Here is a 16,579-nt window from a genome sequence, read left to right as displayed (position 1 = left end):
GACTCTAGGACAAAGTACTGATTGATGCAACTTAATCAGTGCCTGTCCTATGCTCCAAACATGATTGAGGTACTAATTTGCTCTTTTTAACTCCTCGTGCCCGGCAAAGTGAAGGTGCTTGGCTGGCAAAAACATGCTCATCAGGACAAACAAAATTGCAAAGTTATATTTTCTACAGTTAACTTTTTATTTTATTTTGCCAAGTCTTCTTTTCTCACTTTGCTCTCATGTTCAAAAGATAGCTATTATTTTGTTCTAAATAATGCAAAGCAACATTGTTTTTTTCTTATGTGTAAATTTTCTTATGTATAATTTTCGAAATTATGCTTTAACACATAATGGTGCAGTACACCCCAGTCCACCCCACCCCAATCCAATCTGCCCCACTCCCATTCAGAACACTCATCCTAATCCACTCCACTTCACCACACACAAATGCTCCCAACCCACCCCACTCCAATCTGCTCCACTCCAATCCAATAAAATCTGCCCCACTCCAGTACAGCAATAACAAAAAAAATCTTCCCCACTCCAACACTCAACAATCTATCCCACTCCAATCCAGAACAATCTGCCTCACTCCAATCTATCCCATTCCAATCCAAAATAATCTGCCCTACTTCTATCTGCCCCACCCCAATCCAAATCAACCTGCTCCACTCTAAACTAAAACAATCTGCCCCACTCCAATAAGCTTCACTCTAGTCCAATATGCCACACTCCAATTTAGTCCACCTCACTCCATCCCAATCCACCACACTCCAATCCTCCCACCCCACACCAATCTTCCCCACTTCAATCCAAACCTAATTCAATCCGCAACAATCTACCCCACCTCAATCAAAACAAACTGCCCCAGTCCAACTTGCCGACTTCAATCCAAAACAATCGCAGTCCAACCTGCATCATTCCAATCCAAAATAATCTGCCCCACTCGAATCCAAAATAATCTGCCCCACTCCATTCCAAAACAAAATCCTCCCTACACCAATCCAAACCAATCTTCCCCACACCAATCCAAACAAGCATTTGCAATGCAATAGGTCTCGTACATTTCGAACAAGTTAATTGTCATCTTTTGACAACAGGGCCTACAAGCACAAAAAAAAAAACGAGTGGAAACTGAGAAATGACAATTTAACAACAACAAAAATAAAGTTACCTTTAGAAAATAAAAACTTTGCAATTTTGTTTGTCATGCTGGGCATGTTTTTTGCCAGACACAAGCTTTCTGTTAGCAGGGCACTGGAAGTTAGAACAAAATAGTACCTTGATTACGTCAGGGGCAGCGGACGTTTACTAATTAAGTTGAAATCAATTAGTGCTTGATCCCTGCTCCACAAAGAGGAATGGAAATGATGCCAGGCATGCCTTGACAAATTACAAGGCTGTAAATAAGAGTGCCTCGCAAACCAACAAATGGTGAGCGACAGGCGGGGCTCCAAGCCCTTTACTGAACACAACAGAGTCTCTCATGCAAGACGCATGTGCAAGCGCATGCAATCGCAGGCTCAACCCTAAAAACAATTTGCCCCACACCAATCCAAAACAATCACCCCACTACAATATGACCCACTACAATCCATTCCGCCCACTACATTTCAATCTGCCCCACTCCAATCCAGTCCACCTCACCCCAATCCACCCCACTCCACCACAACCCACTCTGCCCCGATCTGCCCCACTCTGATCTGCCCCAATCTGACCTGCCCTACTCTGATCTGTCCCACTCCAATCCAAAACAATCTGTCTCACTCTAATCCAAAACAATCTGCCCCACTCCAACCCAAAACAATCTGCCCCAGTCCGTCCCACTCTAGACTGCCCTGTTCCAATCCAGTCCACCTCGCACAATACAATCCACCCTACTCCATCCCAATTCAACCTACTCCATCCCTATTCACCCCACTGAAATACACCCCAATCCAGCCAAATCCAATCTACATCACTCCAATCCAATGTACCCCACTACAATCCACCACAATCCAAGCCACGCCAGTCTAACCCACCCCACCCCAGTCTAATCCAACCCACGCCAGTCTAACCCACCCCACTTCCACTCCAATCCACCCCCCTCATATCCAGTCCAACCCACTCCAGTCCATTCCACCCCACTGCAGTCCAATTCACCCCACTCCAATGCACTACACCTTAGTGCAATTCGCCTCACTCCAGTCCACCCCACCTATGTGCAATCCACCACCAGCCAACCCATTCCACTGTAACCCAATCCACCCCACTCCAGTCCACTCCACACAAATTCAATCCAGTCAACCCCGCTCCAACCCACCCACTCCATCATCTCACTATACCTCAATCAAAACCACCCAACTCCAGTCCAATCCTCCCCACTCCACTCAGTCAACTCCAATCCATCCCACTCAAAACCACCCCAATCCACCCCACCCTAGTCCTATTGCTTCAGTCTAATCCACACATCCCAACCCAGTCTAATCACCCTACTCCAATCTACCTCACCCAATTCAATCCACCCCACTGTAATCCAATCCCATCCTACTCTCCTCCCATGCACCCCACTACCTCAATCCACTCCATGCCACTCCACCCTATTCCACCCCACACCACTCCACGCCATGACACTCTGCCACTGAACTCTACTCTCCTCCCCTCAGCTCTACAACACTCTACTCCCCCATTCCACTCTACAGCACTTCACTCCACGACACTGCATGCCACTAACTTTTAGCCATGACAAACAGCAACCACACTGATGTAAACATGGCAAAAGCACACTGCCAAAGCCAATAGCTCTAGTATAAGCGAGACCTGTTGGCGTTGCCAATGCTTGTTATTTTTGTAATACATTCTTACAATGCAGCCCGTCATTGCCAGCTCCATCGGCTTTGCCAAAGTGTTTGCCGCGTTGGTCCCAGAGCGTTTAACATTGGCATTGCGGATGCCAGGATTATGCTGGTGACCCTGCGGTATCTGTAGCCCTTTAAATGGCACCACCTTTTAGCTGGTGGTGGGCGTTCACCCCGAATTATGTTTATGTACTTCATTTTTTGTGGTGATGCCGACCAAACCACCCTGCCCCAGAATGCAGTACAAACAGTTAGTGTGCACAAAAGGTCGCATAATGTCGAAAGTAAGCACTGTTGGCAAAATCTGTATTTTTATTATAGCTTCAGAGGAAAATGTGTCTTAAGTTTATGTACTGTACTTCTTTATAAGACTTGGGTGTGCCCCGGCCACGGGCAGCCAGCCTGAAATACTCTCGTGGAGCAAGATGCATGCTACAAAGAACTGTGTGTTACCTAAGGCTTGAAGGTTTGCATTCTACCCGCGCTGACTCAGCCTTTCATCCTTCTAAGAACGATACATTAAGTATTGTCAATACTGTAATTAGCGCTTCACAACCTGTTGTGGCTTTCTAAGTATTTTAAGGGTGTAGACAAATGGTTGGTTCTCCATTTATGGGTCTCAAAAGTGCTGAGGTGACTCCGGGAGGGCATCAAACGTCGGTAGAGGCTTATGTTCACTGCTGAGTAATCCACTCGAATTACGTACCACAAAAAGTGGTAGTAAGTCATTACTACACTTGTTACTGACGTTTTGATCGAGTTACAGTTGTACGGAATAGGTATAGGTTTATTTGCTTTCGACCGAGCTTTCAGTGCCGTTTTTGAGGGGTCGCTGTGCACGCAAGGGTTCCAAATGCGGGTCGTAAAAAAAACAATGCATTTTATTATGAGGGCCAGCCCAATTCACACCCTCCACTTTCCAAATCACAAAGAATTGTAATTTGTATACTCAGAGATGTTTCAGACTCTATGCACCTATTTTACATTACGACTTAACGTATGTTCACTGTCAAATACAGTGATTTTGCAACTCACGGGCCTTGCAATTGCAAAACTGTTCATGCATCAGGCCATTTCTGTCCCAAAATTGTTTACAGACACAAAACTGTTTTTGAGAATAACTGAACAGGTTAATCGAATGTGCGCAATAGGGAATTATTAAAAAATGTAAAAAAAAAAATTAAAAAAAAGCAAGGTTCCTAGGACCGGCGTCCTTTGTGCGGGAGGGTACCTGACCTAACTAGCGGAATGCTGCCAGACCAGAGCACCTGTCCGGCGCTTGGTGTACTTTAACTCGTCTACCTGCAGTCACAGGGTGGTTCCTTTTTGCTGCCAGCAAAGGCGCTCCCCTATGACGTCACGATCCTGGGCAGCGCTTCCCCTGTGACGTCACGACCACGAGCGGCTCCTCCCCGGTGACGTCACGACCACGAGCGGCGCCTGGCCTTGTTTGCTATTTGTTGCTAGGGCGTGCCGCGCACCTTTTGTTGTTTTCAGCAGATCATAGAATAATTATTTCCCAGGCAAATGAACGAATATTTTTTAAACGCATTAAATAAAAAATCTGACAAGATCTCCGAGATGTGCATTGCTGCTCGTTCTATATATTTTTTTCAGAATACTTTGTGTAATGAAAACACGACAGTCTTAAAGTGACGTGTTACGCATTTGTAAAATGCAATTTTCTGAACTAGAAGGATTTTTTTTTAATTTACGAAGTGGCGTGGTCTGCGCGAAACAAATAACATTTTGTGTCCTTTAAGAGAGAAGCGTGAACGGAGCTTCACCTCTGTCCTTGCACAAGATGGGACAAAAGCCCTGGAATGGGGGGGTGAGGGGTGTAGGAAGCTGGCCTGAAGTGTGGTGAACGGTGTGTGGTTATCACCTTATACCAGGTCCAGGTCTCCCCTATTTGTGAAGTGTAGGCAGTGCCTAGAAGCCAGGCTCTAGAGGTAGCTGTGGATGAGCAGCCAAGGCTTATCTAGGAGAAATGCAAAGCTCATGCAATACCACTACAGTCACACAGTACACACTTGAAATAACCACACAGTCTTACAAAAATAAATGTACGTTATTACAGTAACACAGCACTTTAGGCAGTCCCCCAATTGGAGGTAAGTAAACACACTATTATATATCAATCAATCAATCATTGAATTTGTAGAGTGCACTACGTACCCGTGCGGGTTTCAAGGCGCTGTGGGGGTGGGGGTTTACTGATCGAAGAGGCAGTTTTGAGGAGTCTTCTGAAGGTGAGAAGGTCTTGGGTCTGTCGCAGGTTTGTAGGGAGCGTGTTCCAGGTTTTGGCAGCGAGGTATGAGAAGGATCTGCTGCCGGACGTTTTTCGTTGGATGCGGGGGACGACGGCGAGGGAGAGGTTTGCAGAGCGGAGCTGACGGGTGGGGGTGTAGAAGCTGAGTCTGTTGTTCAGGTAGGTTGGTCCGGTGTCGTGGAGAGCTTTGTGAGCTTGGGTGAGGAGCTTGAAAGAGATCCTCTTGTCCACGGGGAGCCAGTGAAGGTTTCTTAGGTGGTGGGAGATGTGGCTGCAGCGGGGTACGTCAAGGATCAGCCGAGCGGAGGTGTTTTGGATGCGTTGTAGGCGTAGTGGGTCTTTTGCTTGGATGTCTGTGTAGAGTGTGTTGCCGTAGTCTAGCCTGCTGCTGACGAGGGCCTGTGTAACCATTCTTCTTGTTTCTAGCGGGATCCACTTGAAGATCCTACGGAGCATTCGGAGTGTGTTGTAGCAAGAAGAGGAGACTGCGTTGACTTGTTTAGACATGGTGAGGGAGGAGCCGAGGACGAAGCCCAGGTTGCGTGCGTGGTTGGTTGGTGTTGGTGGGGTTCCTGGTGCGGTAGGCCACCAGGAGTCGTCCCAGGCGGAGGGGTTGGGTCCTAGGATGAGGCCTCCGTTTTGTCCGAATTGAGTTTCAGAAGGCTGTTTTTCATCCATTCGGCAATGGATTCCATTCCCTCGTGGAGGTTGGTTTTGGCAGTGCGCGGGTCTTTGGTGAGAGAGAGGATGAGCTGGGTGTCGTCGGCGTAGGTGAGAATGTTGAGGTTGTGTTGTTGGGCTACTTGTGCGAGGTGGGCCATGTAGATGTTGAACAGCGTCGGGCTGAGGGATGATCCTTGGGGGATGCCACAGATGATGTCAGTGGCTTCGGAGCGGAAGGGGGGGAGGCGGACTCTTTGGGTTCTGCCGGAGAGGAATGAGGTGATCCAGTCGAGGGCTTTTCCTTGGATTCCGATTTCGTGGAGGCGGGTTTTCAGGGTGTGGTGGCAGATTGCAATCAGCAAAGAACATAAAAACAGCAAGCACTTGCAAAAGTATAGGAAAGCAGCGAGGGCCAAACCATATAGTAAGTAAATGGAAATTGAGATAGAATCCCCCACCCAAAGATGTGGAGTTATTATAGGGAAGCTGGAAGAACTAGGAACCCCAAGAGGTGAGTACCACCAGAGTGACCCTCAATGACCAGGAGAGCAGAGGTAAGTACCTGGTTTTCCTAAAAACCAACAGGAGGACTTAGGAAAAGGATTATGCAAGACCCAAACCAGACTGGAAGAACCCAAAGGTGGATTCCGGCCGAACAGGACCTGCAAGAGAAGGGGCCCAAGTCCAGTTCGTGATGGAGTGTCCAATTGTGGCAGGAGCCACTACCCACCCTTCTGTGGATGCAGGACCAGGTTGACGAGGGACAACGAAGACCAGCGGTGCAGCACAGGAGGTGGAGGAGTGCAGATGGTGTCACTCATCAGCTGCCAGGTTGCAGTTGGTCAGTGGTGCAGAAAGACCACCAACAAACCTTGGCAAATGCAGGAGAAGGAAAAGAGGTGTTGCAAGGCTGAAGAGGATCAGCAAGGTCCAGGGGACTCAACCCTTGGAGGGGAATCCAAGGTGACCCCCAGAAGTCGAGAGAGCCAACAGAAGATGATGCAGCCCCAACAGGGAGCCTACTGGCAGCAGGCACAGCAAGTCACAGTAAGGCCCACTCAGCACACCGATAAAGATGTCCCACGTCGCTGGAGCAGCAGAGAGGAGACTGTGCTTGGCAGGGTGAGGTGCTGGGGGTTGGTGCTACACGGAGCCTGAAGATCCCTTCTAGCAGGAGCAAACAAGCCTTGGTAGCTGTAAGAGTCGCAGTGCACAGGGGTACTGTCCCCAAGGAGAGGCAAGGGATTATCATCACCCAAGTTTGACAGCTGGCAGAGAGGACCAAGCGGACCACTCCAAACCACCACCTGTGATGCAGGATCCACGCAGTTCCAGTGGAGAGCAGATCCACGCAGCTGGATGTCAGTGCAGTTGGTGCCTGCAGATGCAAGGGAGTGACTCCTTCACTCTAAAGAAGATTCCTTCTTGCTTCTTCGTGCAGACTGAAGTCTTGCTGACCCCAGAGGATGCACAACCAGTGACAACTTGCAGTTGCTGGAAGAGATGGAGAAACAATGCTGCAAAGCGGAGTCGTTGCTGAAGTTGCATATTGTTGGTTCCTGGAGAGTCCAGACACAGTTCCCGTGGCCAGAAGATGAAGTAAACGACGCAGAGGAGTTCTGGTGGAATCTTGCATGTCAAATCTGAGGACCCACCTAAGAGGGAGACCCTAAATAGCCCTAAATGGGTGTTTGGTCACCTACAAGGTGACCACCTATCAGGAGGGGCTGCGACATCACCTTCCCGACCTGGCCACTCAGATGCTTCCAGGGGCCTCTGCACATCTTGGATTCAAGATGGCAGAATTGAGTGGGCACCTGGAGGAGCTCTGGGCACCACCCCTGGTCACTCCCCTTTCCTTTGTCCAGTTTTGCATCAAAGCAGGGACCGGGCGTCCCTGGACTGGTGCAAACTGGTTTATGCAAGGAGGGCTCAAAATGTGCCCTTCAAAGCATACGGTGGCTTGGGGAGGCTACCCCTCCCAAACCATGTCACACCAATTTCCAAAGGGAAATGGTGTTGCCTCCCTCTCCCACAGGAAATCTTTTTTTCAGCCTTGCCCTGCTTGAGCTGGTCAAGCAGCAGGAGGGCAGAGACCCATCTCTTTGAGCATGGAGCACAATTTCAAGTTTCTCTCACCACTACGTACTAGGTGCAATAACGATTGTGCCCTTTCTTACATTTCGGCAGGTAAACCCTGCCGGAATTGAACAAGGGAGAAAGGATCAGAATTTACCAGGACATTCTGGCCCATAGTTATACTTTTTTAGCTCCACATTTGCGTCGCTTTTTGATGCAAAAGCAGCACAAACTTACAAAATACGATCGTATTTTGTAAGTTTGCGCCGCTTTTGCGTAAAAAAATGACACAAATGCGGTGCAAAAAAAGTATAAATATGGGCCTCAGATTTTTTTAATATTTTATTTTCATATAGCGCAAACTCGACCCAATGGTACTAGAGCACTTTACATGAACAGCAGTTACATTACACAAGGTCACAATATTTTTTTAGGCATGAGGAGTTTAAGTGATTTGCCCAGAATCACAGGATGTTAAGCCGATGCCAAGACTTGAACCTTGTTCTTCAGTTCAAAAATCAACATCTCTGGCCATAACGCCATGTACTCTCTGCAGATTTTGGTACCAGAAACACTAAAATCTGCATGTTATTCCCCAAGATTTCAAAATAGTCGATAATTGTTGCATCTGATAAACTCTAAACACTTTGGTGTTGGACTATTTTCAAGTGCAATTGTGTCTGGCAGGGCCTATCCACAATCTGGCCCTTAGTGTAAATATTGCACACAGAACATATCAAAAATGTTTTGGTTGTGCAAAGAAAACCTCAGTGATGTACATATGTTTATGTGTCCCTGGACTTATTTGCACTCACAATTTGCAGAGTAATAAATCAGGGATTGGTCGACCCCAGCTTGTAACACTCACACATTGGAAGCGAGAGCATTTGATGCTCAAATCTCTGACTTGCCTATAAGGGCTGGATTTGAGGCCTTTTCTCTTTCTTTTGTCTCCACCGGTATTTTCTTAGTTATGTTACACCATAAAAGTAACTTGGTGCCAGATATTCAAGGTTTTTTTGTGGTCGCAACCCCTATGATATGCAAAATCCCTGGGTTTACGACTGCAAAATCCCTTTTTCATATGTAATTACCCCATATTGCAATTTAAAAGTTTTTCCAAATCACACAATGGAGTTTCCAACTCATACGGAATTGCAGTTTGGAAGGGACCTCTAACAGATATCCTGCCAGATTGTGAGTCAGTGTGAAATGTGTCAATGATATTTTTACCACATTTCCAGGTTCCAAACCATTGTTCAGTTATGGACTCCGAAAAGGTGGTGATAACTGATTTGCAAAAGGGAAGGGGGGTCCAATTTGGACTCCTACCTTTTGGGAATCAGGGTGGCAACTTCTGCGGGAGTACTCGAAAATCCATGGAACCACTGCCTGCTCTTAATGAAGTTTTCCAAAACTCAAAACTTCTTTTTTAAAGCAGGCTTGTTTCCTTTAACATATTCGGCCTACTTAAAAAAAAAAACACACAAAAGTTTTGTGCTTTCGAATGCAATCACAGTGATGTTAGTATATCTGACCCCCTGTGCATAATTTGTGCCAGTGTTTGCAGGTGGTCGGCACCAACATTCATTTTTGGCCCAGGACTTATTTTTCCTCATCAGACATAGACCCAATACAAGAGAGAGAAAGGAAGCGTGAAGGCGAAATAAATGAAAACAGTGACAAAGAGAAAAAGAGAGGATGGAAAAAGAACCTGCAAGAGTGACATAAAGAGGCAGGCAGCAGGGGGTCAGGAAGAAAGAGGCTTGAGGTGGAACCAAGACCAATCACCCTTGGTATTAATGAGATAAAGAGACAAGAAGTGTATCCTGGTGTAAGAACGGGGCATGAGATGGAAGCAAGGCCAGCCAGCCTCAGTATTCATGAGATAAAAGAGACAGGAAGTGTCAGTGCTGGAAGAAAGAGGCATGAGATGGAATCAAGGCCAGGCAGCCTCGGTATTCATGAGATAAAAGAGACAGGAAGTGTCAGTGCTGGAAGAAAGAGGCTTGAGGTGGAACCAAGACCAGTCACCCTTGGTATTAATGAGATAAAGAGACGAGAAGTGTATCCTGGTGTAAGAACAGGCATGAGATGGAATCAAGACTAGGCAGCCTCAGTATTCATGAGATAAAGAGACAGGAAGTGTAGGGGGTGGAAGAAAGAGTCATGAGATGGTATCAAGACCAGACAGGCTCGGTATTCATGAAATTAAGAGAGAGGAAGTGTGGGGTGTTGGAAGAAAGAGGTATGGCATGAAATACCCAGGGTATTCTGTAACCTTGGCATTCAGCAGTGCCAGGACCTGGATCCTAAATAAAACCTTAGGCTCCCGCACTTTTGATTGTTAATGAAGCCGTGCTTGTAGTAGATAAAGGTTCCATATCCGGAAATGCTCCCTTGCTGTTGAGTGCAGCCCGAGATCTCTTTCAGAATGAGCATTCCGCCCCATCACAAGGACCACAACCGCACACAAAGTAGTTCCCCCCAGTACCAAGGGCCACGCAAGCAATGTGTGCTTCCTGAGACACAAAATTGTGTTTTTTCCAATGTTTCTTTTTTCATCTTGGTGAGAGCCCAGCAGCTCCAACAGCAATGTTTTCTAAAAAACAGTGGCAAAATAAAACAAGCATTGGTAAAGCTAAAATGCTGACAGCCAAAGCCAGACCGATTGGCCTTTCCAAAGCCAGACCGATTGGCCTTTCCAAAGCTTGTTTGTTTATTATATGCGGATAATTCTGAGTGCTTACCCAGTCCGGGAAGGGAGAGGGTTAAACCAGTGGCTACAGACGCTAGGGACAGTTCAGTTGATGGTTTAGTGTCCAAAATTAACAACACCAATAGGAGCAGAATGCAGGCCGCCCCAATGGAGACCTCATGGCACAAGGCGCTATATAGGAAGCAGTAGTATAGGACTGGCTGCAGGCCTGGCTCATACCTTAAACTCGGGCATGCTGCCAATCAGCTCATATGGGACCTTCACGTCTGGCTTGTTGGTGTAGTCGTCTGGCACGAGCTGCGGAGCGAGGTCTCGATACCGGTGAAACAACCTGGACATCGTAAGAGAAAGATGCACACCTTCACCGGGTTTGCTTTCTTCGTGTGAGTTTCACAAAACAAGTTCAACAACAACAAGTTCAGACATGGTATCAATTTCAAATTATACATGGGATAATGTATCACGAACTGTACATTACAAGGATATTGCAAGTCACTGAGGGGCTCTCTGACCATATGGGCTAAGGGCCTTTAAAAGGGCAATGAAACTCTGATGTGATGTACATCCAGGGATGCCAAATTTTCTATTAGCTTATGTATGACATTTCCCTGTTTGAGATGTGTTTGTGTGTGACTTTGTCTCATCCTATGTGAGACATTTTGGGTGACACTTCAAACTCCTCTTAGACAGCCCTAAATGCTCTAAGGCACAACCCGAACATGTCTTTCAGTGCATGACAGCTGACAATGTCCTTTAAACGTCATTGATAAAACTCCTCAAGGTTCCTGTTGAGATTTACTACTAGGTGCATCTGCACAGAAAACTGAGAAGGTTAACTTCAATGCCCTATGTGGGGTTCCCTGCTAATTAGTAGTCATAGATCCTTTATCCAGCACCCTGTAAACAGTCCAGCACCATGTAACTGAACCATCTACCACAGGAAGTATAAACATCAACCACAGTAGGCTGTAAAAGGCATTAATGTCCCCGGATAGTACGTTCCTCAATTGTCCCATACTGAAATGAACATATCGATGGCAGATCCTTTCGGACGCTACCAATAAATTAGGATCTGGTGTCTAATAAACCTAACGACTTCCAAGCACCCCAAGTTATAGATGAGGCATCACGACCCAGGGAGGTAAAAACATGTGCCTCGGGACACCCAGTCCAGCAAGGCCATAGACGAGACATTCTTTTTTGATTTAGGCTTACAAATTCCAATTCAGAACTTCCAAGCCATCCCCACTCATGGACATATATTGATCACAGCATTTCTGACTTTCTCCAGCACATGCACTGGAGACAGCAGAAGAATCAAGGCAATTGAGCAATGATTGAAAGTGCTGTGTATGAAATTCGAGACCCCCTACAATAGTACTGTATTGTATATTACCAGGTTTCTGACGTGTACCCCAAGGGCCGGGGCGTAGCTATCAGTAGTGCAGTATATCCACAAAAACTGGGCTGAAAGGGGGGATTTTGGGGTTGAAGGCCGCTCAAGTTTCAGTGTATGGAAAGATGTTACCTTTACCCAGTTTACAGCACTAGTGTCAACACCTGTCCGTAAATAGGGTGAGTGGGGTGAGCAGGGTACCCAACTCTTTTCTCACATTGACATTGGCACGTGCGGCCTTCCAAAGTTAGAGATGGTGTAAGACAGTTGGATTCAAGTATACGGCATCTTGCCCGAGACTGTAGATGCTGTACGTGCTGGTCGTGGTGTGATGTCACTACTCGTTTGTAATAAATTATTACTAGCAGTTAGGCACATCATGCGCAATATGTATGAACACATTTTCCCATAGACACAAAATGGGAAAACCTCTTTGATACATATGGCCTCATATTCGTAATGCATTAGCATTCTGATGTACTAGCATGCTTGTAATAAGAAAATAGTGTACCATCCTTTAGAGGGAGAATAGAGTTTCTCACTTTATATTATGATGATGTTTATTATTGTTATGTTCATTATTATTTTCATTTTTATTTTCATTGTACCATAAGCAGTATTATTGTTATTGCTATTAATAATATTGCTCTTTTGTTATTTTTATTAAAGGTGTTACAAACAATACTTGCATTATTATTACTATTATTCTAAAATCTTTGGTCATTTAAACACTCGCCTCCTACATCTGCAGTGATGTGCAAGAAATGAACTCCAGTACTGGCAAGATGATCTCCTAATATTTACTGTCTAGCCCTTAGTAGCTGCCTTTGCCTTACAAACACATGCAAACCAACCGTAAACCAACCAAATCGAACCATAGACACCTAACACCATGCAACTGGTGAAAAATAATTGTTAATGCAGCCGGATCATTTTAAACGAAATTATAGAGTAAACGAAACTGACAAAAATTGATTCAGATTGCAAGTAAAACAGTCAGAAAGTGAAATTTGCTTTCATTCAGTGTCTTTCCTGGTAAGCACAGCTGCTCAGATAAAAGAGGTATTGTGAATAACACAAAATGACATATTATCCATCTATAATTCACAAGGGAGAAAATTAAAAAGTTATCTTGGCAGTGACTTCTTAGGTTTCATATAATCCCTGCTCAGAAACAATGGCCGCCAAACCCGTCTCGCAAGCTGTGTTCCCGCGTCAGACTGACCTCAGGATGCCCTCCCGGGATCGAAGTGAACTTGATATGAACCAAACCCAGCTGTACGTTTAAGGCTGCATGCCATTAGCAATCTGCCCTTTCCTACCAATTATGACACAAGCTAACAACAGAAAAAGTCAATTAAGATAAGATTATGGAAAAGGATATTTCTCCAGCAGGCTTTCCTATTTGTTTATCTACTGCACTTATAGATGTATTTCATAGTAAAGCGTATCCAGTGTTGCAGCACTTATTGAAGTTGTTTATCAACTTTATCCAACCTCAGAAAGGTTGAAACATGCACTATGGTGAGAGTTCCAATGCAAAGATTTTTGAAGTCCAAGGCAATATTTAGTTGTTTGTTTGCTCCCCTTATCCACAAATCAACATAACCGTGTGTTGCACACTGACACCCTCTTACTGCCATGTTCTTGTAGCACCGTAGGCAACTGCCTCCAGTACCTTGAGACAACATTATTATTACCCTTCATGCATGCAATATTTTCAAAGCTGGCTTTTAATAACTGTGGAGTTATGTTGAAACTTCGCTTATTTCACAATGTTAGAGGAGTTAATAAAACAAGTGAATAATGCTGCAGAATCGAGGTTTATTTATGTAAACTTTAGATACAAGATTTTCTAAAAAGCAAACATTACAGTTCATTTGTCACTCCTACACAGACAACAAGATAAAAATACAGGCAAGTAAGACATTTTGATTATGATTTTCAGATGGGCATAATAATTGAGTCTTTCACTGAACTCCATTTAGGCGTTAAAACATTTGATGCAAACAACATGTGCATGCCATTGTCAATGCTGTACAAACTAGAACTACAAGTGCTAAGTCTTAGATGTGCTCTGTACTTAAAAGTTGCAAATCCTACTCTCTACAAGCATCGTTTGCTATCTTACCAAATTTACCTTCAACGATAACACACCAGACTGACATTCCTAAAGAAGCAGCTTGTTTCAGGGGCAATACTGTTCATTTTACATCTGAACTGTAAAACTAGTGATCACTCTAAAAAACAGAGATAAGAGTGGAGTCTGGGAGCAATAATTAAGATCCCTCTTAAAACTGTACAATTCTACAACCAACTTTGAATGCTGAATAATTTCAGGTCCACATGACACTTTGGCCCATATTTATACTTTTTTAGCGCTGCATTTGCGTCCTTTTTCGACGCAAAAGTGGTGCAAACTTACAAAATATAATTGTATTATGTAAGTTTGCGCCGCTTTTGCGTCAAAAACTGACGCAAATACGCCACTAAAAAAGTATACATATGGGCCATTATATATTCTCTTCAGGATTTTGTAAGGCACACAAAACATCTTTCTCCAACATGCTCAGATAAGATTTATTTTTTTAGCCTTCCTTTTAAATAATTTGCATGTAATCGGAGCTTGCTGTACGCAAACAATTTCTGAACATATACATTTAAACTTTTGTCATCACTCCCACCAAGTCTTTGTCCAATGATATTAAATCAAAGGATTCTATGGATTGCTAGGATCCTTTTCCGAAGTCCACTTCTTGTGGCTGTGTGTACATCTACATCAGTGGTTCCCAACCCCTGGGGGTCCGCAAAGCCTCCCCAGGGGGTCCGCGACTGCTTAGAAAAGTTTATATTATTAGGTTCCAACTATCAGTAATGACTCAGTGGGGGTCCCCGGATTCCAATAATGATTCAGTGGCGGTCCCCGGGCTCCAGTATTGATAAAATGGGGGTCCACAGAAGTCAAAAGGTTGGGAACCACTGATCTACATTAAATCCAGTAGATCCAGGTATTCAGATTAATTTTAGCCTCTTAGGTTTTCTTTCAAGGAGCAACCAACCTCCTCTCCACGTAACAAAGCTCAGAATTCTTTTGATACAGACTTTGTTAATGCACCACGAATAAGGAGATTGCGTATGGTTTTGGGAAAACACTGTTGTTTTTTTAATTTGTGCCAGATTGTATGTAGAGTGTTGCTTCTTTCAGTCCAGGCTCCTAAGTAGACAGGAGGGTGTAGGAGCTAGAAACAGAAGGTTATTTGCATACATTCAAATGAGCAGCTCTCCTACAACTATGATAGGAGGAAGCAAGTGGCGGATGAGCATGTCTGAAATTTAAACTGAAAATAAAATCCTTGAATTAATCGATTTGGTGTAATTATCTTTTGTTTCAGGCCCAAGTAAAGACCATCATAACTGCTGTTGGTATATCAAAGGTTCTATTGTAAGGACAAAATACCTGTCAGGACCCACCACTTCAACATTAAAAAAATCTTCTAAAAGTAGATTCTCAAGGAAGGAAATCAGCAAATGCTTGCACATATCTTTTTTTAGAAGAGAAATGTCAATTTTTGCCTTGGTGACAAGCTTTGTACAGCTCCAAAGTTTGCAACTCCATTGGTGGAATTATAATTCTGTACACCTCTAGTTTTCTGTTGGAGTTTAAAGCATTCGGAAATATGTGATCGTCAACACACTCCCTAAGGAAATGAGGTTGCTACTAAGGAAGGAAAATAACATACAACTGGTGTATTTGTTAAAAATATTGCACTGCAAATGTCATTCAACGGCCAATATACAGGATCCAACCTAGTTATCAACATCTTTGAAAGTGGTCGGAACAATGGCAGGTAATTCTCAAAAGGCTCGTCCATAAATAATCCATGGCCCATTCATCGAACAATTATGGGTCTGGACTCAGTTCAACACATGAAAACCAGACTAAGGCTTGGGTTTCATTCGCAGCCAGCTGCACATTTAATGAAGCCTTTCCCTTCAGTCTCTTCTTAGAATATTCTCTGTAGCGAACCAGGGTGTAGATGTTTTCGACAAGGGAATTACATTGTAGACAGCAGTATTCAACTTCACTGCTTGTCGGTGTGATCTAAATTCAAAATGAGCAAATTGCAATCCTTTCCTTTACACTTGCCAACTCCTTTGGCTAAATTGATAGATTTTAAAGGGCTTGGCCTGGCCCACAATGCATTTTGGGGATAGAGTCAGATTTATTCCAAAGGAGCTGTCATCAGATACAGTCCTTCAAGTGCATGGAGATCTAGGACGCCACACCAACAATTTGTTCTCAAATATAAAGAAATATATTGTGGTGGCTTCTTGCATAAAAAATCATTGGATCTTTGAACCAACCGATGTTTTCTATGGCATGCGATTTCTTAAATTCACTCTTACTCTAAAAATTTGGGAAGCTGGCGTAATGCAAACTTTGCAAAATGGTTTGTATTGTTTGCTTTTTGAAGACTGGCTGGATTTCCACATCCACACTCAAAGTAGTTCTATATGGTGCCAGGGAGTACAATGGTAAAGTGCTGTTTGGGACCAAAAACTTATATGTTCTTGTAGCCAATGTTTTTTTAGATAGACGAGGGGGGGGGGGGGGGCAGCTTCCC

General features: G+C 44.5%; 1 protein-coding gene across 1 annotated transcript in view; it reads right to left on the bottom strand.

Annotated features, from left to right (window-relative positions):
• The window catches only part of CIB3 (calcium and integrin binding family member 3), a 38,286-nt gene that overhangs the window by 6,179 nt on the left and 15,528 nt on the right, over positions 1 to 16,579 (bottom strand). The window contains exon 3 of the mRNA XM_069215892.1: positions 10,778 to 10,889. Coding sequence (XP_069071993.1) covers positions 10,778 to 10,889 — 112 coding nt within the window. The remainder of the gene's footprint in view (positions 1 to 10,777; positions 10,890 to 16,579) is intronic.

This window comes from Pleurodeles waltl, chromosome 12 (genome assembly GCF_031143425.1).
Source record: "Pleurodeles waltl isolate 20211129_DDA chromosome 12, aPleWal1.hap1.20221129, whole genome shotgun sequence".
Taxonomy (NCBI): domain Eukaryota; kingdom Metazoa; phylum Chordata; class Amphibia; order Caudata; family Salamandridae; genus Pleurodeles; species Pleurodeles waltl.
Note: the sequence above shows the minus strand (reverse complement) of the source record. Positions and strands in the feature narration are given on the sequence as shown.